This window comes from Plecotus auritus (assembly GCF_963455305.1).
Source record: "Plecotus auritus genome assembly, chromosome: 9".
NCBI classification, from domain to species: Eukaryota; Metazoa; Chordata; class Mammalia; order Chiroptera; family Vespertilionidae; genus Plecotus; species Plecotus auritus.
The window spans coordinates 30,842,184-30,870,163 of record NC_137783.1 but is presented as its reverse complement, the minus strand read 5'-3'; the positions used below and the strand labels follow the sequence as shown (position 1 = coordinate 30,870,163).

The 27,980-nt window shown below is 39.1% G+C and overlaps 1 protein-coding gene across 2 annotated transcripts in view; it reads right to left on the bottom strand.

The window, feature by feature from the left end:
- The window catches only part of PRKG1 (protein kinase cGMP-dependent 1), a 1,125,638-nt gene that overhangs the window by 290,009 nt on the left and 807,649 nt on the right, over positions 1 to 27,980 (bottom strand). For both annotated transcript variants that reach the window (XM_080643202.1, XM_080643201.1), the window contains exon 5: positions 10,675 to 10,738. In XM_080643202.1, the coding sequence (XP_080499328.1) occupies positions 10,675 to 10,738 (64 nt within the window). The remainder of the gene's footprint in view (positions 1 to 10,674; positions 10,739 to 27,980) is intronic.

Below are 27,980 nucleotides of genomic sequence, written 5' to 3'. Positions count from 1 at the left end.
GTAATAAAAGGAAGATAAATGATCCAATAAAAAAATGGGCAACGGACCTAAATAGAATCTTTTCGAAAGAAGACAGAAAGAAGGCCAAGAGACACATGAAAACATGCTCAAAGTCACTAATTATCCGAGAGATGCAAATCAAAATGACAATGCGATACCATCTCACACCTGTCAGAATGGCTATCATCAACAAATTAACAAACGACAAGTATTGGCGAGATGTGGAGAAAAAGGAACCCTCGTGCACTGCTGGTGGGAATGCAGACTGGTGCAGCCACTGTGGAGAACAGTATGGAGTTTCCTCAAAAAACTAAAAATGGAACTCCCATTTGACCCAGTAATCCCACTCCTAGGAATATATCCTAAGAAACTAGAAACACCAATCAGAAAGGATATATGCACCCCTATGTTCATAGCAGCACAATTTGCAATAGCTAAGATTTGGAAACAGCCTAGGTGCCCGTCAGCAGATGACTGGATCAGAAAACTATGGTACATCTACACAATGGAATACTATGCTGCCATAAAAAGAAGGAATTATTACCATTTGTAGGCACCTGGATGGAATTAGAGAACATTATGCTAAGTGAAATAAGCCAGTCAATGAAAGAAAAATACCACATGATCTCACTCATTTGGGGATAATGAAAAACAGTATAAACTGATGAACAAAAAGATAGATACAGAGGCAGTAAAGCATGAAACAGACTGTCAAATTACAGCGGGAAGGTTAGGGAGAGGTGGGGGAAATAAGAGATCAACTGAAGGACTTATATGCATGCATATAAGAGTAACCAAAGGATGCAAACATTGGGGGGTGAGGGCATGTATGGGAGTGGGGTGGGGGGGGGCAATGGTAAGATATGTACACATATAATACCTTAATAAAAAAATTTTAAAAAAGGCATCCAAATTGGAAAAGAAGAAGTAAAACTGTCCTTATTTGCAGATGACATAATACTGTACATAGAAAACCCTAAAGACTCCATCAAAAAATTATTAGACTTAATAAATGAATTAGGCAATGTAGCAGGATACAAAATTAATGCTAAGAAATCTATGGCATTTCTATACACCAATAATGAACTTACAGAAAGAGAGACTAAAAAAGCAATCCCATTTACCATCATACCAAAAAAATTAAGATACCTAGGAATAAACTTGACTAAGGAGGTAAAAGACCTATACGTGGAAAACTACACGACACTGAAAAAAGAGATAGAGGAAGACATAAACAGATGGAAGAACATACCATGTTCATGGATTGGTAGAATCAACATCATCAAAATGTCCATACTACCCAAAGCAATCTATAGATTCAATGCACTTCCCATTAAAATACCAACGGCGTATTTCACAGACCTAGAACGAACCTTCAAAAAATTCATCTGGAATAAAAAAAGACCTTGAATAGCTGCAGCAATCCTGAGAAAGAAGAACAAAGTAGGTGGGATCCCAATACCAGATATCAAGCTGTATTACAAAGCCACTGTTCTCAAAACTGCCTGGTACTGGCACAAGAACAGACATATAGATCAATGGAATAGAATAGAGAAATCGACCCAAACCACTATGCTCAATTAATATTTGACAAAGGAGGCATGAGCATACAATGGAGTCAAGACAGTCTCTTCAACAAATGGTTTTGGGAAAATTGGACAGATACATGCAAAAAAGTGAAACTAGATCACCAACTTACACCATACACAAAAATAAACTCAAAATGGATCAAGGACTTAAACATAAGACGGGAAACCATAAAAATACTAGAGGAATCCACAGGCAGAAAAATCTCAGACATATGCCGAAGGAACTTCTTCACTGATACTGCTCCTAGGGCAATGGAAATTAAAGAGAAAATAAACAAATGGGACTACGTCAAAATAAAAAGCTTTTGCACAGCAAAGGAAACCATCAATATAACAATAAGAAAGCCCACTGCATGGGAGAACATATTTGCCAATGATATCAACGATAAGGGTTTAATCTCCAGCATTTACAGAGAACTCATACAACTTAACAAAAAGAAGATAAACAACCCAATCAAAAAATGGGCAACTGATCTAAATAGACACTTTTCGAAAGAAGACAGAAGGAAGGCCAAGAGACATATGAAAACCTGCTCAAAGTCGCTAATCATCAGAGAGATGCAAATCAAAACAACAATGCGGTACCATCTTACACCTGTCAGAATGGCTATCATCAACAAATCAAGTGTTGGCGAGGATGCAGAGAAAAAGGAACTCTTTTGCACTGCTGGTGGGAATGCAGACTGGTGCAGCCACTGTGGAGAACAATATGGAGTTTCCTCAAAAAACTAAAAATGGAACTCCCATTTGACCCAGTGATCCTACTTCAAGGAATATATCCCAAGAAACTAGAAACACAAATCAGAAAGGATATATGCACACCTATGTTCATAGCAGCACAATTCACCATAGCTAAGATTTGGAAACAGCCTAAATGCCCATCAGCAGATGAGTGAATTAAAAAACTGTGGTATAGCTGCCGAAACCGGTTTGGCTCAGTGGATAGAGCGTCTGCTTGTGGACTGAAGGGTCCCGGGTTCGATTCCGGTCAAGGGCATGTACCTTGGTTGCGGGCACATCCCCAGTGGGGGGTGTGCGGGAGGCAGCTGATCGATGTTTCTCTTTCATCGATGTTTCTAGCTCTCTATCCCTCTCCCTTCCTCTCTGTGAAATATCAATAAAATATATTTAAAAAAAAAAAACTGTGGTATAGCTACACAATAGAATACTACACTGCGGTAAAAAAGGAGTTCCTACCATTTGCAATAACAAGGATGGAGATGGAGAGTATTATGTTAAGTGAAATAAGCCAGGCAGAGAAAGATAAATATCACATGATCTCACTCATTTGTGGAATATAATGAATGGCATAGACTGATAAACAAGTACAGATCCAGAGACTGAGAAACATTGATCAGCACGTCATACCTCAGGAAAGGTAGGGGAGGGTGGGGGTAAGGTGGAGAGATCAACCAAGGGACTTGTGTGCATGCATATGAGCCTAATCAATGGACACAGACAACAAGGTGGTGGGGCATAAGTGGGGGTTGGGGGTAATGGGGAATAAGGATACACATGTAAAAAAATAATAAAAAAATTAAAAAAAATAGGAAAGAAATTGTGAGGTAACCAGAACCCCAAGAACACCTGAGAACGTCTTTCTTGCCATGCTAGTAGTCATCAGCTATACGGTAATATTACCTGGGGAAAATGGGGATGTATTTTGGACTTATGTTCCTGACCCTTCATGGGTAAGAGCCCTTACATGGGCTGATCCCCCGCCTAATGTAGTCACCAATAATACCAAACACCTTGGTCATCCAAGAGGACCATGGGTGGGGCAAGGAAGTATAATTACACAGGGGTCGCCACCCTGCTTCCCTTTTGTATGACAGAAAATCAAACCACTGCTCCTTTGTGTGTAAAATTAAAGAGAGGTTTCTGGCTTCTGTGGACACCAAAGGAAGGGACTATCACTACTTGCTCCTGGGAGAGGTGCAAAAAATGTAACTAAGACCTTGTCTATACAAAAAGAAATTGACAACCAGTTTGAAATGGAATTGCCATGGCCTAGAGCAAAGAATATCCTTACATGATATTATTCTACAATGTCATTATAATTTTTCCCAGATTTGTATTACCCCCATTACCTATAATAGTACCTCACACCCTTGGGAATCAATAAAAAAACATCTTTTTGGTGTTTGGAGACAAAGGTAATACATCTCTTGATATTTTTGAATTACAACAGCATAATGTACAATTATCCCAAACAAACTTAAAAACTAATTCTTTGAATGTCTGGCAGCCAATTTAAAAAGGACATGAAAGGATTTAATCCCTTCCACTGTGTAGAGGGCCCCCTGGGAAGGCTCCTGAGCATTCTATATTGGCCCCTCTTGCCCTTTTGGCCAAGAGGGACCCTTCTTCTCACAATCCAATTGCCCACAGCTGTTGCCTGTGCTTTCTGTTCATGCTGAGGTTGAAGCCTCGTGGTGGGTGGTACCATGGATCTGTCTCTCGCCCAGTGGGGTGAGCTGGGCCCTCCCTGGAGAAGAAACCTGGGTTCCCCAAGATATGTGATTAGTGCAGGGGCCCCGCCAGCAGGTGAGGGGATCCCCAGGCAGGTGCTGGGCATGGAGGCCACGGGGGCATAGGCTACCAAGGAGACAGAACTGAATCTCACATCACCCTGCTTGGCCCCAGAGGATGGCTGGTTAGCCAGAGACAGGTAAGATCCTCAGGGAAAAAACAACCTAAGACAGGCACAGTCGCAGAGGGGCCATCAGGAGAGAACTTGGGGGTCAACAGAGGTGGGGCACAGACCCTCACCCCCCCAACATTGCTGGGGCCTGAACCCTCACCCCTTCTGAGGGAGGTCTCCTGCCCCCATGGCTGCTTCGTTTCCCATGCCCAGCTCAAATCGGGACCCAGGTAACAGACAGAGACTTGGCCGACAGCAGCTGCCCTCTCACTGCAACAAGACTTGTTTGAGTTGTCTTGTACCCATGGTGTGGGGAAGTGGGTTTTTGACACCTAAATCCAGCCTAGCACCAGGAATGCTCAGGGCCTACTCAAGAAGGCAAATAATCCTTTCCACTAATATTTACAGGGTAAAATAAGATTGTTGTTAGAGTATTAAATTTGACAGTAAAATAGTAGTTAAGTACTCAGACTAATTTAAATTGGCTAAGTGAAATAAGCAAATATTTTAGAAAAAATAATGGTACTGGACAAAAAGCTGTTCCTAAAGTGTTAACTAAAATTTTTATTGGTAGTTCATCTCATGGTAAAATTGCATAACATGTAATGAACCTAAAGCAGTCATATTTTAGTGCAAAAAATTAAAATTTAAAAGCTATCAAGACTACATTAAAAAATTTCCAAAAGCCTCCTAATATTTAAATCAAAAAAGGGGGGATAGTAAAAGAATATCATGTAAGGAAAAATATCCTGTAAGTAAATTACATCTAGAAATTTTTTTACTTTAGAAAATTAACTTTCATTTGTAATGCTAACAGCAAGACACCCATGAAAAACACACATGGTGTCAAAACAAGCCAAAGGAAAATCGTTTGGGCAAAAAATTTATAGAAAAGTCAAATTTATAGAAAAGATTCCTTTATTAACTTTTGGTCGAGAATATGTTTGTATATTTTCAGAAAACAACTCCAAGACCATGTGGATTCCTGAAACAGAGAGGAATTGACAGGACTGCTCCAGCCATGAAGACAGAAGAGAAACAGTCCAGAGATGGAAGACGCTGACGACGCCTTGCCATACTAGCAGTCAGCAGCTGTGCATCACTGCAGGTTGCCCAGGACCAAACCAGAGAGGGTCGGACCTGCATTACCACCATTTGTCCACTATCCAGAACTGAAATATCATTGCTGACATGTACACATAAGGAACTGTTTGACATTGAAATTGGGACTCAAAAGAACTGTTGGCCCAGAAAGAAACTCACTACAGACTGATTCATTTGCCTCTCAGCATAACCATTATTGCTTGTCTCATTTTCGGTTCTTATAAGTGTATTTCTAGTATCACATGATCTCACTCATCTAGGGGACATAATGAACAACATAAACTAATGAATAAAAACAGACCTGGAGACAGGGAAGCATCGATCAGACTGTCAAACCTCAGAGGGAAGGTAGGGGAGGGTGGGGGTAAGGGGAAGAGATCAACCAAAGGACTTGTATGCATGCATATAAGCCTAACCAGTGGTCACGGACAACAGGGGGGTGGGGGAATGTGTGGGGAGCAGTTTGGGATGGGAATGGGGGGATGAGGACAAATATGTGATACCTTAATAAAAAAATTAATAAAAATAAATAAATAAAAGAAAACTGGACATGAAATATATTTTAATACAAGAAAAGACGTGTTTCTATATGGCTTATTTTCCACTTAAACATCAGAAGATTTAAATCTAGACCCATACCCCACTTCTATTCACATAAAGGAAAAATAGGCTTACCAAGTGGTGAAAAGTGAATCTGTTGACTTTATTTATTCTTCAATCTTGCATTTTTAATGAAGTAGTTTTCCTTGAGTTACCTAAACCTTTTCACCCTTGTTGGTGAAGCATAACCCCTATCCAAATTAATTTTCAAGCACTCTTCGTGACATGACTTGTTTAGATTAATTTCTGCTCCTCTTCTTTATAAAAAAATGTTTTTACTTGTCAGTTTCTTTAAAGATGTTAACACAGTCCTAATATTTGGAGACATATTAGACAGAAGTTATTCACAGTGACTTTTTCCCATTGTGCTTGGGTAGCTAATCATTAAAGGGAGCTATTTCTCAGATGGAGATTAGCTAGGGGTTATTCCATCCATTTGAAAAATATAATTGGACAATGGTGACTAATCCGATGTACATAAAGGAAGAAGGAAGGTGTGTTAGGTTGTTTAATAAGAAAGATTAGATCTTATCTTACAATCTCACAGTTTGTTTGTTTGTTTTTTTCATTGACCCCAGGTACATTATAAACCCTAAAAATAGACCCAATACTTGATTAATTAATCTTAATACATATTTTACTATAATACAAAGGATAGTATAGAGGTTAATGAAACCAGTTTATAAAGTCAAAACTTGCTATTCCCTACATGTACCTAAAATGTCTCCTATAATTTATTTTACAAACTGTAAAATGGATTCTCTAGCAAGCCATATTCAATGGCTCTAACATGATTTCTAATATTTATTCAGACTTGTGCAGATATGAGATAAGAAGAACATACTACAGTGGCAATAAAGGTAAATATTTAGAGAATCAAGTAATTATTTCAACGTGTCTTGCAAAACACAACCTAGAAAAATGTTTGGACACTGTGCTTGACCTAAATAAGCCTTTCACCCAGAACCTCTTTATATCTACATGTACACACACTTCTCAAAGGGACTAGGGAAAACTTTGTATATGTTCCTGAAAAGGGCATGACAGAGTCAATATACAAAGGAATAGAGTATCTACTTTGTGATATAAAGAAAAGGGAGAAAATGGCACTAAATTGCTACACTAAAAATAAAGATATTATTTCCTGATGCATGAAATTTGTGCAAGAGTAGGCCTTCCTTCCCCCAGCTGCTGGCACTGGCTTCCCTCTGGCACCCAGGACCCAGGCTTCCCTCACAGTCCCGGCTTTGTCTGGAAGGTCAACTGGAAGGATGTCTGGTCTAATTAGCATATTACCCTTTTATTCCTTTTATTACTATAGATAGGGAGTAACACACAAATGAATACATCCATGCTAGAAATTACACAGGGGCACAGGTAGGGGCTGGGGTGGGCACTGCCAGCAATGACTCACTGACAAGCTTCTTTTTCACCTATGGAATAGAATGCCCAAGTATCATACATTTTTCCTCTAGTCACATGCATCCTCCTACATCAATTTATCATATCAGTAACATTATGTTCATTCCTCTTTCTACCTAGTTATACTTTATTTCTCTCAGTCCCCGCCTCCCCTGTCCCTTTTATTTATTTTGTCTCTGTTAGAAGTATTTATAATGAGTAAAAGGAATAAAATAGTCAATAATAAAGTAGATCTACATATAAACCATCTATCCTCACCTGGGTTACTTCGCTGTAGCCTTCTAATTGGTCTGTCCCTCTATAATCCATTATTTTCACACTAGCCAGAGACACCACTAAAACATAGCTTTGATCATGCCAACTTTACCAGTTAAGCCCCTCCAAATCTTCCCACTGCATTTACAATAAAAACCAAACTCCTTATCATGACCGGCAAAGCCTGCTGCCCTCTGGCCTTATCTACTTTCCTCTGACAGTCTCATTCTACACCCCCCTATAAACCTTCTTTCTCTTCCCTAAGGACAGCAACCTCATTCCTAGTTCAGGACTTTATGCCTGCTCTTCCCTCTGCGTGGTACACATGGGATCCTATATCTGCATTTAGATCTCAGCTTAAACATCACCTCAGCAGACAGGTCTCCATTAGTAACACAATACAGAGTGGCCTCATCACTGGATGGTGTTTTCCTTACAGACTTGTCCTCTGTGTCCTCCAAGAAGCATATGCTATGGGACAGCAGGACCCTGGATCCCCAGAGCTTGCAGCAATTGCTGGCACATGGCAGGTGCTCCATAAATATTTGTTGTGCAAACAAGGCTGCAAACTTCTTTGTTGAACGCTAGAAGAATACTGCTTGCCTTTCACAATAATCGGGAATTCTTTCATCTTTTTGTGGACCGTGGTAGAAAGAAAGACAGCCCAATTATCATGCAAAGCCATTCCCTTTAATGTTTTGTGACACTGGTATTGCTTTTGCTCTTCCAAATTTGCTTCATGCTATCTGATACATAATTTAATCTAATTTCTCACTGTGCTTGTTTATGCGACTTGAGTTGAACACTTTCATGCATTGGGTAGTATGCTTATCTGTCTACTTCACACTTTGTCTATTAAGTTCATTTTCATATCCTCAAAACAAACGTGTGGCCACTTAATTATCTGTTTCTATTCTCGTGTGGTGTTGGTATAGACTGTACTGTGGCTCGCAGAATCCAAACATCAATTAAAGGCATCTTCTGGTTAGAAAATCTGACATAAAACACTAAAATATTTCTTTGCTCAGAATTATTTATAGAGCTATGGTTATTGTTTTTGCAAAACATAGACAATGCTCTCACAGTTGTGGAAAAGAAAGAAAATGATTAAAGGATTTCATGGCTTTTTTTATGACCTTGATTTCGACTAATAAATTTGTAGTTTGTTTTGTTTGTAAAAAAAGAAAAAGGTAATTGGAGAATTTTTCACTGTATTCAACATGAAAAGCAAAAAGCAAAGCAGCTAGGAAAAGCAATTTTTCATTTACAGTGGTTTCAGGTACAATGGTTGGCGCATTCCAAGAGAAATACGGCCAGTATTTCTTTTCATGAATTTTTTATACTTGAATGTAGGAATCAAATGTGAATTCTGCCTTACTTTGTGTTCCGATATGAGGGAGGCCAATACATCATAGGGAAGCTCACCCTGACAAACCTCAAACTGAGACTTTGTATATATGAACCTTTGAAGTTCTACAGATTATAGATTTACTGGTATAATTAATACCTGGAGACAAAAACACTGGCGGTATCTTTCCAGTTCACCTCGATTACAGCACAACTCCAAGACTTCTTCAACGTCATGAGGCCAAATCCAACGATCCTACAGTCTCTCACTGGCCTTGCTCCTTCCAAGGCTCCTCTTCTCCTTGCCCAGTTTAAATTCCAAGGTCAATCATAATCTTTTCTTCACATGCACCCTCAACCCCCTCCTGCAACTCCCTCAACCACTCATCTTTTCTTGGCAAAAAAACAACAACAATCCTGGTTACATCCAATTCTCTACCTGCTTGGAACCTGACTTCAGGCAAACAAATGGGGCTGCACACACACACACACACACACACACACACACACACACACACACACCTTGAATAAACTTGAGACACCTTCTTCCAGACTCTAGGTTTCAGGTCTTCCTTTTCTTAGAGCATTTACTTGAGAAAGTTTGCAACTGTAAACACTTAACCTGCCTCTATGAGATGCAAAGCTTCTCCCAGGCTTTGCCAGTTTTACAGTCTACCAAGGTCTTTCTCAAGGACCTAGCAGCTCTACCTTACAAATGTCATCATAGAAGGAGACAGTCTCTGGGGGAGGGTGGGAGCCTCGCTTCCACAAGGGCTAAGTAGCAAACACAGATGACCTAGTCACATTGCCCAACCTCCTCCCCATGCAGTACTTTTCCACCAGCTCACCTCAGCCCTTAAGAATCCTCTCACCTTTCATTCCAGCACAGTCGAGTTTTCTCTCTCTCCCCTACTGCAAGCCTTCTCTCCCTGGCCTGTTCAGCTTAGATCTGGGATTGCACACATCAAGTGGAGCCTGAAGGATGTCTCGCAATCATACTGTGCTTTCCTAGTCCATCCCCTTTCATTTTTCTCACATTACCTCCTCTGTCCTCAAACCTCTCATACCTCTACTCAGTCCTCATTCTCAGTTGGGATGACCTTACTTTCTAGATCACCAAGGAAACAGAAGATACCACAGGTTTTCTCCAAGCACCCAGCTGCACAGGTGTCCAGACACGCTGCCTGCCCTGTGTCTATGGGCACCAGAGACCCTATCCTCAGGATGCTGCCTGTGTCAAACCCCTCTGTCTCCTGCTTCAACATTTTTCGAGTTTCATAGTTCCAGAGAAAAAGCAAAAGTGACACTTTTACTTTCAGGCACATAACGATGTGTGTAAAATATACTCATGTACTAATAAAATATATACTCAACTATTAATTACCCTGTAAATCTGCTCATCTGAACCTTCAGAGTGGTGATTAACTACACTCTTGCTTCATGTGGACTGAAATGAGATAGAAATATGCCAGCTCCCATTCTTGGAAGTCAAAGTGACATTACATTTGCTACAAACAAGTTTTTCTCCCTCTATAGCTGATTTGCACATTTCTGACTATGAGTAAATGTCAGATGCGCTAAGCTGCTTTTTACTGAAGCTGAATATAGAGCTATAAAATATTTAAAAGGTCTCCCTGCAGTTTGTAACTCATCATCGCAAAGCTCTAATGGGCTAGGTCCCATGGGGAAAGTTCAAGTGTTAAAAACAATTACCTCTTCAAGGACGTCAGCAAGTTTACTGAGGATCTCTTCAGGAAGGCTCTGGAATGTGGGAACACTGAAAAACAAAACAGATGAATCTGAAAGTTTGAACAGTGACTTACTTTCATTTAAAAAAAACACATATGCACACACACACACACACACACCAAAAAAACACATACAGCAGTGTATCTGAATGAAAATGCAGAGTGACGAAGAGTCTGCAGATGTAGGCCAAAGCAATAACTTAAGCATGGTTTGATGACTAACAAGAAAAGGTCTATTTTCTGAGAAAGAACTTGAGGTTTAGACAGAACCAAGTTCAAATCCCACTTGTATTTATCTGTGTGACTGTAAGTGTCCCAGCTATAATAGGGAAAACACATCCTCTCCCTTAGCAGCCTGCTGTCACCACATTCCTTTTATTTCCATCTCCCTCTTTAGGTCCTCTGTCCCCACTGCACCACACCCCTCCCCCTTACACACACGCACACACACACACACTTGATGATATATGCAGACCAGCGAGCATTCATCAACAATGTTGGAAGCTTCCAGTCTTCCAACAGCTAGATTAGGTCCTCCTATTATAAAGTCTTTTATCCCTTCCTACAACCGTATTAGATAATCAGATATTTGTTACTGGCTGTCTTCCCTGATCAAATTAAGATACCACAAAAATAGGAGCACTCTCTGTCTTGTTCAACCCTGTATTTTTAGTGATTCACAAATAATAACTTGGGAGCATGTGTTGAATACAGTGATGAAAGCATGGATGTGGGAATGCTTCCTAGCACAGTTGAAAGGATCAGATCAGACAGAATGGAGAGAAGAGCCAGACTCACAGTAGACACTGAAAAATGTTAATTCTCTTCTCACCCTCTTCTCTTATTTTTCCCTCTTTGACCAATAAATAAAAATATTGTATGATGTTGAATACACGAATCAACAAAACTTCTTTTGTATGTGAAATAGTAATGGCTTAAAAAATACTCTTCAATATATAATTCTTAAAACTCCACAGGAAAATCTAACTGGGATGTGGAACTAAATTCTCATTTAATCCTACCTCAATGCTTAAATAAGGGGGGGGGGGGACTCCAAATGAGTGCATGTACATCTGTATTATTATATTTGACTTACAGAATAGTTCTGGCGTGATTAGAATCATACAGGCACTAGGCTGAGGGTTTTGTAGATAATATAAATTTTATTCTTACAACAGCCTTATCAATTAACCATTGTTATTGTCACCCATTTTACAGTTAAGACCACCGGGATCTTGGAAACTTGTCTTAGGTCACACCACTCAGAAGAAAGGATAGAAATTTCTATCTGAAGGTTTGTGAAGCTAATCACCTACTGAGCTATGCACTTTACAGTGGAAGTATTTAGAAATGCCTCATGTAACTTTCAAAACAGTGCTACTTTCTTTTAGGTAATAATTTTGAAATGAATCAATAATACTAATAACATGATTTAGTGACTTCATTTGTTAACCAACTTTTTACTATGAAAACGACAGCAGTGTGTGAAGGCCTGAGGGGTGTGGAAGCAGGGTTGAGTGGTCAATGGGGAGAAGAAGGGAGACATCTATAATACTTGCAACAACAAATATAAATATTTTTAAAAGAATAAAAGCTGAAGAAAAGAAAAATAACAAATAAATTAAAAAGCAGAATAGTTCAAGAATCACCTGCATCTCCACCACCTAAAATTGTAGCTGTTAACATTGTGCTATCTTTGCTTTATCTACCTTCAATCCTTCTATTTTTCTAGATGAGTTTTATAGTCATTTTTATGAACTTTTTGAATGCAGATGATCAAATGTCGCCCCTAATACTTCAGCATACATATCCTAAAGATAACATGTCCCTAAACAAATAACTATGAACCATCATTATACATAAGAAAAATTAACTAAAATTCCAAAATATCATCTTATAGCTGTTCTGTTAGCAGATAATTAGTACCAGAACGTTAGGGGTGATTGGACCTCAGTTCAGCAACCTCAATACTTGAGTTCTGGGAAAGGTTACCCTAGGGTTGTCTTTGCTTTCCACCATGGGTGATTTTCCATATCTGCTCATGCCTGTTCAACTGCCCACCCAATCCCATATTCAAAAATTGCCTATTGGGAGAAACCAAGATGGCGGCATAGGTAAACATCTAAACTGCTGCCTCGCACAACAATTTCAAAACTACAACTAAAAGACAGAACGGACACCATCCAGAACCACAGGAAAACAGGCTGAGTGAAAATTCTACAACTAGAAGGAAGGAGAAAAGCTCACAGAGAATTGGAGGTACGGCAAAGGGGCTTTGTGCGCGCAGAGAGGAAGGGCGGCTGAGAGCCTGGCTGACTTCCTCTGGCGGAAGGGGGAAGGAAGCCTCCGACCGCACTGAACCCTAGTTCTGACTGCACTGAACCCCAGTTCCGGGCGAACCCCTGGGGACCCACGCTCTTGTGGGGGGAGTCTGGACTCTCGGGCGGAGACTCGGGAGCCGGGGAAGGCGGAGGACTAAAGTGCACACGCGCGCGAGCGTCGGTGCGCACAAAGGCTGCGGGGGTTGCCACAGGCTTTCCCTAGTGGAGGGGAGTCAGAGGATTCTGACTGCACTGAGCCCCAGTTCTGACTGCAGTGAACCCCAGTTCCAGGCGAGCCCCTGGGGACCCACACTCTTGTGGGGGGAGTCTGGACTCTCGGGCGGAGACTCGGGAGCCGGGGAAGACAGAGGACTGAAAGCGCGCCCGCGCCGGTGCGCACAAGGGCTGCGGAGGTTGCCGCGGGCTTTCCCTGGTGGAGGGGAGTCAGAGGCTCCTGACGGCACTGTGCCCCAGTTCTGACTGCAGTGAACCCCGGTTCCACGCGAGCCCCTGGGGACCCACGCTCTTGTGGGGGGAGTCTGGACTCTCAGGCGGAGACTCGAGCTGGGGAAGGTGGAGGACTGAAAGCGCACGTGCGCGCAGGGGCGGGGCTGACAGGAAGCCAAGACTGAGGCTCCACCCCATCCAAGCTGAGCACAGAGGCTATTGCAATTTGGCAAGTCTAATCCTATAGGGCTGTCTCCAGCACCGGGCTTCTCCCAGCATAGACACAGCTGATCCTTACAGCCAACTGACCCGGAGGTCAATTCTTCCCAGTGATACCAACAACAATAAAGACTTAATTACAACAAGGCTGTACACACAGTCCACAAAGGGGTGCACCAAGAGTGTCCACCTCAGGTTAACTGGGGAAGCAGACCCACTGGGCCATATTGGAAACCTAGCACAAATATCTACCTTACCAACTCAGGGAATCAATGAAAATGCGGGGTCAAAGAATCAGATCACAAACGAAAGAAATGGAGGAAAACAAACGACTGGATATAGAATTCAAAACCACGGTTATAAGACTTTTTAAGAATATCCTAGAAAAGGCCGATAAATATAACGAGACCCTCGAAGATATGAAAAAGGACCAACTAGAAATTAAACATACACTGACTGAAATAAAAAATATTATACAGAGACCCAGAAACAGAATAGAGGAACACAAGAATCAAGTCAAAGAATTGAAATACAAAGAAGCAAAAAACACTCAACCGAAAAAGCAAAAAGCAAAAAAAAAAAATCCAAAAAGTTGAAGATAATGTAAGAAGACTCTGGGACAACTTCAAGCATACCAACATCAGAATTATGGGGGTGCCAGAAGAAGAGAGAGAGCAAGATACTGAAAACCTATTTGAAGAAATAATGACCGAAAACTTCCCCCACCTGGTGAAAGAAATAGACTTACAAGTCCAGGAAGCCCACAGAACCCCAAACAAAAGGAATCCAAAGAGGACCACACCAAGACACATCATAATTAAAATGCCAAGAGCAAAAGACAAAGAGAGAATATTAAAAGCAGCAAGAGAAAAACAGTTAATTACCTACAAGGGAGCACCCATACGACTGTCAGCTGACTTCTCAACAGAAACTATGCAGGCCAGACGGGAGTGGCAAGAAATTTTCAATGTGATGAATAGCAAGAACCTACAACCAAGATTACTCTACCCAGCAAAGCTATCATTCAGAATTGAAGGGCAGATAAAGAGCTTCACAGATAAGAAAAAGCTGAAGGAGTTCATCACCACCAAACCAGTATTATATGAAATGCTGAAAGGTATTCTTTAAGAAGAGGAAGAAGAAAAAAGTAAAGAGAAAAATTATGAACAACAAATACATATCTATCAACAAGCGAACCTAAAAATCAAGTGAATTAAAAACCTGAGGAGCAGAATAATCTGGTGAATATAATAGAATCAGGGGCATAGAAAGGGAGTGGACTGATAATTCTCAGGGGGAAAGGGGTATGGGGGGTTCATGAAGAGAATGGACAAAAATCATACACCTATGGATGAGGACAGTGGGGGGGAGGTAAGGGCAGAAGGTGGGGTGGGAAAGGGGTGGAGGGGAGCTATGGGGGGAAAAAGGAGAAATAATTGTAATAATCTGAATAAAGATTTATTTAATAAAAAAAAATTGCCTATTGTTCAAAAATGTATTTATTTATTTTTCAAGCCAGGTTCCCTAAAAATCCACACACTGCTTCTGGCTGTTATGTTTCTCTAGTCTCTTATTCTACACAATCCTCCCACCACCCCCATTCCCACCCCCATCCCCATTATTACATCCACTTTGGGAAGAGATCTGGGACAGCTGTCTTTTTGGATGCCCCATATTCTGAATTTGTCTTAGTAATTTTATTTCTGGTAACCTAGTGTATGAACATAAAAACCGAGGAAGGAAAATCCAAGTGCAAAGAATTTTATTATAGCCAGGTGGCTGCAAAACAAACACATAACAGAAAAAATGGGTCTCTTATAGAATATCATTACCTCAGCAACAATGCTCAGAATGTGTTCCGGAAGCCCAGGATTCCCCAAGACCTATTCATGGGGGTCCTCAAAGTCAAAGCACGCAGTCTAAGCTGTCATTTGCCTTTTTAACTCTTCTTTCTCATGTGTACAGCAGAATCCCCCAGAGACTATATGACATCACTGCTTTGATGGCTAATGCATGTGTACTTCTATGTTCTTGTGCTTTGCAGAATTTTTAAAGGTAGTATTAGGTTTGCCATATGTGTACTATTTACAGAAATTAACTCAGTACCATTTCAGTACTTTGTGCTTCTATGAATTAATTATCATATACCTGCTATAATCTCTGTAACCTTATTATCATTCAATAAATCATTCTTTTGAACTTCTGAAGTATTCCTTCTGCTTAAGAGGGAAAACAATAATTAAAGATATTTGGACACCTTGCGTTGCAATAATAGTTTTATATCTTTTCAAAAACATTTTTAACTTTTAAAATTTTATCTAAGACTTACAAATTTAGAAATTTGTAAGAATTATCAATATTAAGAATTTAATTAAAAGTTTGCTTTTTTATATTTTTCTTCTTTTTAAGGGTAGATAATTTACTTGAAAGGGAAAGATCGTAAGATTCTTATGCTCCTGCCAGAGCTGCCAATTTCTAAATCTAAAGACACTGAAAAATATAAAAAGGACAGAGCAGAGAGTTTTCTGACTCACGGGGGGACAATCTAGTCCAAAGAAAATGGAGACACTGGAGATAAGAGATAGAAATATGGCAAAACCTATCATTCCTTCAGCATTATGGATGACAATAATTTACCATATTGTCAACAGAATATTTAAACAATAATATTATCATGCCAGTTGTAATATCACTTTGAGCCTAATTACTCAAAGTTTCAAGAAGAGAATATTGAGTTTTTAAATGTAGACATGATAGAGTTTTTAAAACCCAAATTATTTTTGATTTTTCAAATAAGAAATGGAAGACTATGGGAAGCATTTTACAGGGTGTACTTCCACACTTCAGTGACTTGAGAATCCCACAGAACGGCCTAGAGACCACTAAAGCCTTGTAGAGCAGACTCTACTGAATGTCTGCAGGATGAAGCCAGTGGAAAAAAAATTGCTGCACTGCCTCTTTCCAAAGATACAACACCTTACTGGATCCAAGATTAAGCTGCAAATACAGAGACGAGTTGAGATCTTGCCTGTGGAATTGTACTTATGACTTACAAATGAATTCATCTATACTCGTGGCTGGACTTGCCATTTCCCTTGTCTTCACCTGGTATCAGAACCAACTAATCACCAAAGAAGGTGATTTTTATAGAAATTCTTAGCAATAAACACACGTGGTACTGAGCTATTCACTACAGAATAACTTTTCAAATCTCACAGTTTACCCTCAAACAAGTCAATTGCCGTTGACACTGACCATGCAAGAGCAAAGGTGGCCCCTCAGTACAAAGTACGGCAGTAACACCAAACTGCACTCATTGTCCTGTTCGGCATCACCACATACTCACAGCAAAATAAAACGACAATTTTAATTGAAAATGCTTTGAATGAAGCAGTAAACATTATTTTCTTGTTTCAACCCTTGAGTATGGATGTTTTTCATAGTAGGGGACAAATAGCAAGGCCATGTAAAGTGCATCTTCTGCCTATTGAAGTATGATGGTTGTCCCAAGGAAAAGGACTTATGTTGGAGTTGCAAGCTGACTTAACCACTTTTCTCATGGAATGTCATTTTTACTTGGCAACAACCAACAAACTTTGGTTAAGCAGACTTGAGTATCCAGCAGACTGTTGTTTTTTTTTTTTTAAAGTGAGCTCGTCACTTCAAGAAAAACCACAGCCAGTATTTGTTGCCAGTAATAGAATTTGAACTTTCAAATTAATATTAAAACTTCTGAAAAACTGTATCTGTACTGTGGGCTTAACAGCTTCTCAATACTTGAAGACTGTCAGATGAGATCATTTGGTGATATATTGATATTAACAAATGAGAGCTTTTTGGAAATTCAGTGAACCAGTACTTTGCAGATGCCCAGTGCATGATGTATTGAAATCATGCATGGGGAAAGATCTATTCAAAGTGCAAGATGGATCAATGGATTTCAGTGTAATGAAGTATGAAAAGTTCATTGATATGGTTTCTGATCCTCCATTGCAACTAACTTTTAATAAATTACTATTTGTTGGGCTTTGTGGAAGTATCAAAGACAAGTGTCCACAGTTACTTGAAAAGGCCATTAGAATACGCCTCCCTTTTCCAACGACATCTCTCTGTGAGGCTGATTATTTTTGTAGACTTCAACCAAAGCAAGCCAGGCCCTGCAGAGAGCTACTTGTGCACGGATTCGTGCGCAGGGCCACTAGTATAAAATAATACGGAATGTCAATTGTAACTGAAGTTTTAAAAAATTGTTTAACAATTCCCTCTATCTGGAGCAGAGCATACAGAGTTATAATTATCTTTGGGTAGCATTTGGGGAACAGTAGCCTTTTTATTCTGTTATTAAGAAATAAGCTTGGACCATGTGGATTCCTGCAACAGAGAGGAAGTGACAGGTCTGCTCCAACCACGAAGACAAGAGGAGGAACAGTCCAGAGATGGAAGATGCTGACAACGCCTTGCCACACTAGCAGTCAGCAGCTGTGTGACGCAGCAGGTTGCCTAGGACCAAATCAGAGAGGGTCGGACCTGCATTGCCAACATGTGCCCACCATCCAGATATCATTGCTGACATGAACACATAAGGAACTGTTTGACATTGAAACGGGGACTCAGAACTGTTGGACATTGAAATTGGGACTCAAACATTTTTTGTTATTATATGTTTATTTCTAGTCTGCAGAGGCAAGATTTTTTAAAGGAAAGAAATGGGGGAAAAATAGATACAGAGGCAAAGAAGCATTGAACAGACTGTCAAACTACAGCGGGAAGGCAGGGGAGGTTGTGGGGAAGTGGGGGGCTGTAAGAGATCAACCGAAAGACTTGTACACATGCATATAAGCATAACCAATGGATACAAGACACTGGGGGGGCGGGCAGGTAAAGGCATGTACTGGGGGGAAGGGGAGGCCGGGGGGAGGTCAATGGGGAAAAAAAAGGAGACATGTGTACTACTATTTGTAATACTTCAAACAATTAAAAAAAATAAAAATTAAAAAAAAGAAATAAGCTTGGTATCAAGTGTAATGTCAAGAATATTGACAAGTATTGTTTATTTCTGTACTGGTAGCTTATAACAATTGAATAACAGCAGAAATATCTGGCTTACCAAAGAAATCAATTTCTAGCCAGTTTGGCTCAGTGGATAGAGCGTCAGCCTGCGGACTGAGGGGTCCCAGGTTCGATTCCGGCCAAGGGCACATGCCCAGGTTGTGGGCTCGATCCCCAGTAGGGGGCGTGCAGGAGGCAGCCAATCAATGATTCTCTCTCATCATTGATGTTTCTATCTCTCTATCCCTCTCCCTTCCTCTCTGAAATCAATAAAGAAATATATTTTTGAAAAAAGTAAGAATTCTTCTTAACCTCACAGTTATCTGATCTTTCCCCTTAGCAAACTCATCACAAGGCTGTCTGCCCTCAACATACTTTTCTTCCTTAATTGGATCACCTGGCATTGATCCTGATTCAGTCTGTTATGCAACAGTAATAAATGGTCTTTCTCTGCCCCTCCTTCCTTTACACATCACTGTCAGATTTATTTCTATCAACATTTAGCAAATATCACACAATGGCTCCAATCCTTCAATAGCTGCCTATTTTCTCACCAGATTATGAATAATAATAATTTATTTTGCATATAATGCTTTAAATCAAGCAAGCCATTATAGACATGGGGTATAATTTTATCACTGAGGTGATAAAATTTAAACTCCTTATCCTGGAAGACTGTATAGTAATTAAGCTTATGGGCTTTAGAAGGAAAGAATATCAACTTGAATTAGGCTCTGCTACTAATGATTAGCTATGCCCTTGGCAAGCAATTTAATCTGACCAGGTTTCAGCTTCTTTGGCTTAAAAAAAAGCGGGAGGGGGGGTGATAAAGCCACCTGCTGCCTAGGGTTGTGGTGAAAATAAGTGCAAAATGAGATATGAAGCATTAAGAAGATACCTGGCACATAGTAAACATTCAATAAACATTAACAGCCACAATTATATGCGTTTTAGTTCTAAATACCCATTTCTTCATTTTTTAAAATAAAATTCTATTTCATTTGGAGTATCAACCCTTCTCTCTCAGTGACATACTAATTCCTCACATTCACTGTTCAGGTCTTCCCCAAGGTTATACTGAACACAGGAGGCATGTCATGCCCAGAGGGTGGGGAGTTAAGTCTCTAATCCCCTGCTATACAGGTCACAAAGGACCCTTGAAGTCCAAGTTGCTCTGGGCTTCTGTGCCCTCAGAGGAGGCAGGAAATCTCTGATCAGACCCGGAACCCTGGTGCTTTCCATCAGCTCCCCCTTGGTGAGTCCAAGCAGAGAAACGCATTCGGAGAAATACCTCCAAGTTTCTCTTCTTTCTCCCGTTGACTCCAGACACTCTTTGTAATCACTTCCAATGAATTCAGGCTTTAAAAATAGATAAACAGTGCCTAATATTATTTCTTCCCTAATATTAAAATAATAATTCTGGCCCAAGAAGTTTCATACAAATGCCATGAAATAATATGAGAATGTATTTAAAATCGTTTTAATTTCAAATTAAAACACCAAATATCAGTGATTATCTAAAAACAACAAAAATTTTAAAATCATTGTCTTAAAAATCATCTTCTATAACTATGCTGTATTGACTAAAAACTGTCAAATTTAATATTAACGTGATTCAATTCTGAAGATTCACCAGATTTTCCAAAGCAAGGTCCCAATCGCTTAGGCTAGATTCTTGGTCAAAATGCCTGAGGCAGTTGTTTCCAAACCTTAAAGCATTAGAAAGTCAGATTCATAAGGTATGCAATGGGCTCCAAGAAATCAATGTGTGTGTGTGTGTGTGTGTGTGTGTGTTCTATTGTACCATATACAAATTTATCACTCTTAATCATTTTTAAGTGTACAGTTCAATAGCACTTACTTAGTACACTCAGATTGTTGTACAGTCATCACCACTATTCATCTCCAGAATTTTTCACCCTCTTAAACTGAAACTCTACACCAATTAAACTCCCTATTTCCCTCTCCCTCCGGTTCCTAGTAACCACCATTCTACATTTTGTCTCTATAAATTTGGCTGTCATCCTAGCCAGTTTGGCTCAGTGGATAGAGCATCGGCCCATGGACTGAAAGATCCCAGGTTCAATTCCAATCAAGGGCAAGTACCTCAGTTGCAGGCTCGATCCTTGGCCCTGATCGGGGCATGTGCAGGAGGCAACCAATCGATGTATCTCTCTCACATCAATGTTTCTGTCTCTCCCCTTCCTTCACTAAAAATCAATGGAATCCTCAGGTGAGGATTAACAAAAAAAATTTAACAAAATAAATTTGGCTATGCCAAGTATACCTCATATAAATGGAATCATAGAGTATTTCTCTTTTTGTGACAGGTTAATTCACATAGCATACCATCTAAAAGGTTCATCTTGCTGCTCAATGTATGTTTTTAAATCTACCCAGATTATTTCGGTTGGTATATGCCAATTTAAAGGGATCACTAAAACTCACAAACACATCCCAGCTTATTTTCTGAAGTGCAGACAAGCTTTTCAATTTATACTGTGTCTTATTAGTTTATTTTATTTTTATTGCGGTAAGAACACTTAACAGGTGATTTACTCTCTTAATAAATTTTAAGTACACAACACATTGTTGCTGACTATAGGTTCAATATTGTACAGCATATCTGTAGAGCTTATTCATCTTATTTAACAGAAATTTGATGCCTGTTAATTAGTAACTCTCTAGTTCTACCACCCCCTAACCATGGTCACCACCATTCCAGTCTTTCATTTTATGAGTTGACTTACTAGTAGATCCCTCATATAAGTGAAATGCAGCTTTTTTCTTTCTGTGATTGACTTATTTCACTTAGTATAATGTTCTCAAGGTTCATTCATGTTGTTGCAAATTGCAGGATTTCCTTCTTTTTTTTTCAGGCTGAATTATATTCCATTGTTACGTATATACCACAGGTGGTTTTTTTATGCATTCATATGTCAGTGCATATTTGATTCCACGTCTTGGCTCTTGTGAATAGTGCTGTATTAAATATGGTAGTGTTAATATTTCTTCAAGGTCCTGATTTCAATTCTTTTGGACAAATAACCAGAAATAGGATTGCTAGATCACATGATCATTGTTTTTAAATTTTGGAGGACCTTCCATACTGTTTGGCATAGCAGTTGTAACATATTGCATCCCCTCCACAAGAGTGTGCAAGAGTCCCAGTTTCTCCACATCATTACCAACACTCCTTTTTTTTCTTTTTTCCCTTCCTTTCTTTTTTTCCCTTCCTTTCTTTTCCTTCCTTCCTTTCTTTGCCCTTCCTTCCTTCCCTTCCCTTGCCTTCCTTCCTTCCTTCCTTCCTTCCTTCTTTCCTTCCTTCCTTCCTTCCTTCCTTCCAATAGCCATCTTGACTGACAAGTGTGAGGAGGTACTTCATTGTAGTTTTATTTATTAGTCTTTGAATTCCCCACATTTGTGTAAATTTCTTTTAGACTCAAGGACAACCTCTTCTGGGAAATAGTCTCTGACAACTTTCTCTAAGTAGGTAACTTGCCTGATTAGCACCTATGCTTGTATTGTAACCATCTGATGACATATTGATCTCCTCCCACTAACATATAAATTCACTGAAATTCTTTTTTTAAAGATATTTTATTGATTTTTTTACAGAGAGGAAGGGAGAGGGATAGAGAGTTAGAAACATCGATGAGAGAGAGACATTGATCAGCTGCCTCCTGCACACCTCCACTGGGGATGTGCCCACAACCAAGGTACATGCCCTGGACCGGAATCGAACCTGGGACCCTTCAGTCTGCAGGCCGACGCTCTATCCACTGAGCCAAACTAGTTAGGGCTACTGAAATTCTTACTGTACAGTAACTAATAGCAGGAAGTTTAGAAACAAACAAACAAAAAAGATGGTTTGGAATCCCAGTGCCTCCACTTCTTAGCTATATAACTATGGGCACGTTATTTAAAGCCAATAAGCTTTACCTTCCCTAGTCAGAAAATGAAAACAGCAAAGTTGTGAATAGTAGTAAGTATGAAGCACTGGGCAAAGAAGCTGCCATAGGGTGGGCATTCAATTAAAGGGGCATATACTTTAGCTTGTATAATACTTCACTTGTCATACAGTGTGTCGTGTAGTAGGTACTTAAAAGCATGCAAACTGAAGAAATATATTCAATAAAGCCAAATGCAATAAAACAATAGTGGTTTTGACCCAGGGCCACTGCACAGGGGTTGTGCAATTCGCACACTGTACAAAGGCACCTGCATGGGGGAGGAGTGAGACTGAGCATCAGCCCACCCACTCTGCACGCCACACATTCATCCAGGCAGGGGCTGCATCAGACCAGGGGATGGTGCCTTATTTACAGCAACCCTGATCTGTTCAAGGATCTGCTTGTTATTTTTCATGAACCACATGAATGTCTCCTTGAGGCTATTTACTATTTACTCAAGAAGAATTCAGAACAGAAACCAATTGCCTGACAGAGTCTTCTTAAAAAAAAAAAAAAAAAAAAAGGGTTACTAGCGTAGTTATTTAATAAAAAAATAAATACCCACTGAGGGCTACTTTCAAAATCAGAACTAAGGTTACTCTGGTGCTCCTGTCGAAATAATCATGAGGACAGGAGGCGCTAATGACATACTTTATTAGATTACCTCTGAAATGCTTAATAGCATCTAATGCAGTGTCTTGTTCAGAAAATTGCTCTCTACCTGACCTTTGCCCTGCAAATCTTACAACAGCCTATGCTTGAGCAAAAATAAAATCTGATGGGTTTTTATGGAATTAAATAAATTGCACCTGTTAAAACTAAAAAGGAGCATTTGATATTTTAAACATTTAATGCTGAATTAATGATAATCAGCCTAAAAGTTTCTGCCTAGATTTTTTACCCAACCTTTTGAACCTTGGGAGATGTGGTCCCCTGCCCCAGAGACTAAGCCTTTTCTATAGCAGTGTTTCTTTCTCCACAAGGTGCCATTGGCATCATACATCTTCAGTGTGCATGGATGTCCCATGTACTGCATAACGTTTGGCATCTCTCATGCCCATGAAATACCAGCAGTATTCCTGGTCATTGTGACAAGAAAACATCCTCCAGAGAGATAATGTCCAAACTTTAGAACCATTGCTCTATCATTTCATGTTTCCCAATTCACTGAGTTCTTGTTCTACCTAAAGCCTCAAAACCCCCAATGACTTGCATCTCCCAGTGGCTGGATACTGGCTGCCCAGTAACTTATACACTGAAGAGACATCTGTTCAAAGTGCTTCTGGAACTTGGCTGCCTTCACATAGATAAATGGTACCAAAGACTCTTCATCCTTGGTTTATGGCTGTGCCCAATGCTATTTAAACATTATTTCCGAAATACGTTACTAGACATTCCACACCAACAGAAGAAGAAAAGGGTTCCATCAGCAGGTAAGAAAATTCTGTTATAGAACTTCAGTTTTTTTTTTTCTATAGAATTTATGAGTCTTTACTTGGGGGACTAAACCACATTTAGAAAGCTAACTTGAGGGAAAAAAAGAGATAGTATTTTCCAAACTTATTCAACCTGGTAACCCCTTAATTATTAAGTGACAGACTTCACAACAGTCCCTATGCTTAACATGGAACATACTTTAGCACGGTCTCTTGGTGAACCGCTGCATATTTTTAGGATGAAAGTCAGCCATAATCTCCCCTGAGAAGCCTTGACTGATAATCTCCCTCCTCGGCTTCTCTCCACTCTCTGCAGACTCCGCACAGACACATCTCCTAAGGCACAGAGTCTGGGTGCCTTTCCTCTGTCCTCCTGAAGTCCCCATTTCTACCTCTGGCCTAGTATTGGACTGTGATGGTAAACTGAATGGTTGATTCATCATAGGGTCAGCAAACTATGGCCCACTGGCTCACCACCTGTTTTTGTAAATCAGATTTCAATGGAAGTCAGCCATGCCCACTGGTCCAAGTATTGTCTACTGCTGCTTCTACAATACAAGGGCAGAGTTGAGTCACTGTAATACATGCTGTATGGCCTGCAAATCTAAAGGATTTACCACATGGCTCTGTAAGGGAAAGTGTGCCAACCTATGCCTAGTCTTTTATCATCTTGAGGTCAGGTACAGTGTCCAGCTCATTTGGCTTAATGCCTGGCAAATGACCGGTGGTCAAACTTGTTACATGAAAAAATATTTTACTTTTAAAATCAATCTAAGAATATCTGACCTTAAGGTATCTGTTTTAATAAAATGTGAGGGATGGAATATTCAGTTCAGGTCACGTAGTTAAAGATCTTATGCAATGTTCAAATTGTTTTTATTTTTATTTTCTATGTTGACTTGGAAATACAGTTTCAAAGAAAGTTAACTCTGAATAAATAAAAACCCTTGTATGGAAGTATGTAATATAAAGATAGAACAGAATTCAAAGGTCACTTTGTAGAGTACTTTTATATATTAACTCTTGATATGAATTCTTCTCCAATATCACTTTGAATCTTTCAAACATGCAGTTTCTACATTTGTCCTTGGAAAATAATTTCTGAATACAATTGTTTAATTAAGTACCTTTTCCTAGAATATAAGCAAAATATTCTTTTATTTTATCCTATTACTCCTAAATCCATTCTTTGCCAAGGTATTTTCTTTTCTGATTTTACAGTAAATTGTTAGAAAGCATAAGAATACAAGAAATACATTATCACCTTAAAAAAAAACTATAGCAATGTATTGGAAACTTTGATAAAGTGGTTTTGCTATTAAAGCTCAAAAGAGTCAATGAAAGAATCAAATCCCTGACTTTTAAAAGGTTTGCCTTAATTATAAAACTCACCTAGACATATAGAGAATTAAGATTAAAAGATAAAACCTATGTTAAATCCCTTTTAGTATAAGATTTAGGACAGAGAATGCACACAGTAACTACTACTATTAGCAATTATCATCACTTATATTTTAAGTGACTTCATATATATAAGGGATAAGAGTAGGATTTACAGCCAGTGGCCCATGAAGAAACCTCTGCCACCAGGTTCTCTGTCTCACCCAGGCCTTGGACATCCAGGCCCAGAAATGCCTCAGCACTCAATTTTAAGTCCTGCATTATGTGAAGAAGTCAAATACAGGAAACAGTAACATGAATTTCCCAAGATTATGCTACATTATATTAAAGAGAGCAAAATATTTGACAATGGCGGTCTGTAAGGAAAAACAAAGCTCTATTTTTGCAAATCAAATTCAACTAGGGATTCTAAGTCCCATGAAGTTTTAGCCAACCCACTGAAAATAGGCTACCTTAATAAAAACATTAATTTTAATGGCAATAATAAAAAATATTTTACCTATCAAACACTCGTATGTCAACGTTTTTTCTTAGTTAACTTTAACAGTAATATAACTATCGCTAACATCTATTCAGCATGTACTATGATCCAGGCATTCTGCTAACTACTTTACAAATCTTATTTTATTTAATCTGTAGAACAACTCACATTCTACAAAAACAAAACAAAAAGGTTTTAATATAATTTATATAATAATGTATGTTCCTTCAATTTTAATATTTATTAGTTTTCAGGCAAACTTAATAACAGTTTACTCCTAAATTGATGCATACTTCCTCAATTTATTATATGGCTAATTGAATAAATACAATGTAGGAAATATTTGCAGTCAGGAAATGGACTATATATAATCTAACAAATTAATTTAGCCTATGACTTCTGTAAATAATGATGACTTAGTGTATTATTTTTTCAGATTCACATTTTGATTTCTGAGGACAAAAGTCATAGTCCAAAGGAGTGGCGTGGATAGGAAATGTAGGAATCATGACAGATAATATGAATGGTGAGAATGGGTATTAAGGGGAGGGCCCTATGAATCTGTATAAGGACTGAAAGAAACAAACAAACACAGCATTAAACATAAAAATAAAATCAATTATTTTGGGGGAAAATAGGTCACTCTTACTTACGTTATAATGGCAAGTAATGTACTATTATATCATCTTTAAGCATTTAATAATTTTAGCTCAACCCAGACATATTTTTATCACCATTAAATTTAAACTTACTATTTAACTACAGTCATAAATGTGAGAGGCCTGAAAGATGGTATTAAATGTCAAATTAAGCTGAATAGTGTCTTTTTAAGATATGTCCTAGTATCTATATTATCAGTAATTTTTAAATTAGTGTTTACTATGTGCTAAACAGTGTTATAACTTAAGTCCCAGCCACATTGCTTAGTAACTATGTGACTTTGAAAACATTTTTGAATGTTTTTTATCAGTGAAATAAAGATAATACAACTTTATATAAACTTATTTTATTTTTCAATAATTCTTTATGTTCTGTCATTATCCACATTATGCAAAATGAGAAGACAAGACCTAAGGCCTCAGGCAAATAACTTCATCTCCCTGGATGTGAGTGGCAGAACCTCGATTCAAAGCCAGAGCTGGAACCCCAGTGGGAACTCTCAAAAAACCAGTGCCTGCAGGCCATTTGCCCAAGTTTCAGACTGCTTAACTAGCAGACCTTAGAAAGTTAAATATAAACTTGACTCTAACACCCTCCCACAACAGCCAAACTGTAAAGAAGCCTAGGCTACTGTGCAGTGACAGGTCGTTAGAGAGTGACTCTGGAGGACATGAAGCAATCTTGAACTACTGGTGCGATCTCCACAACACCATGTGGAGCACAAAGTCGGCTCACTGAATCCAGACGGTCCAGGAAATGGTGAAAACAATACACCACTGTTGTTTTTAAACCACTACATTTTGGGGTAGTTTAGCACACAGACATAATTTTAGTGACACTATATCATCTCCTCTAAAAATAAACTTGTATTATAATCTATGACTATGACTCAAATAAAACTATCACCTCCATTGACCTGTTTTCTGTATGACACCCTAATTCTTACTATTGACTTGAATAATTTTTGAAAGTAGCAGAAGCTACCTTCTTTTTTTGCCAAAATAAAAGAGCCCTCAAGTTTTAGGAAATTAATTTTTCAAAGAAAACCTCTTTATGTTTTAAAGTGGCTTTGTTTTCTCAGAACTTTCTTAATAACTGAAGCATATGATTCTTCCTGGTTTGTTTTTTTTCCCCTCTCAGTCTTAAGGCCTTCTATCACCTGGAAGTTCAAATGGCTAATAACAGGAAGACTATGAAGTTGGAGCAGCCATAATACTACATGAAAACTTAAACACAATAGGTTCTTTTCCAAATACGTTTATCTTAACCAATCCCATTTTGACACACGTCTGCCAGTGGGAACA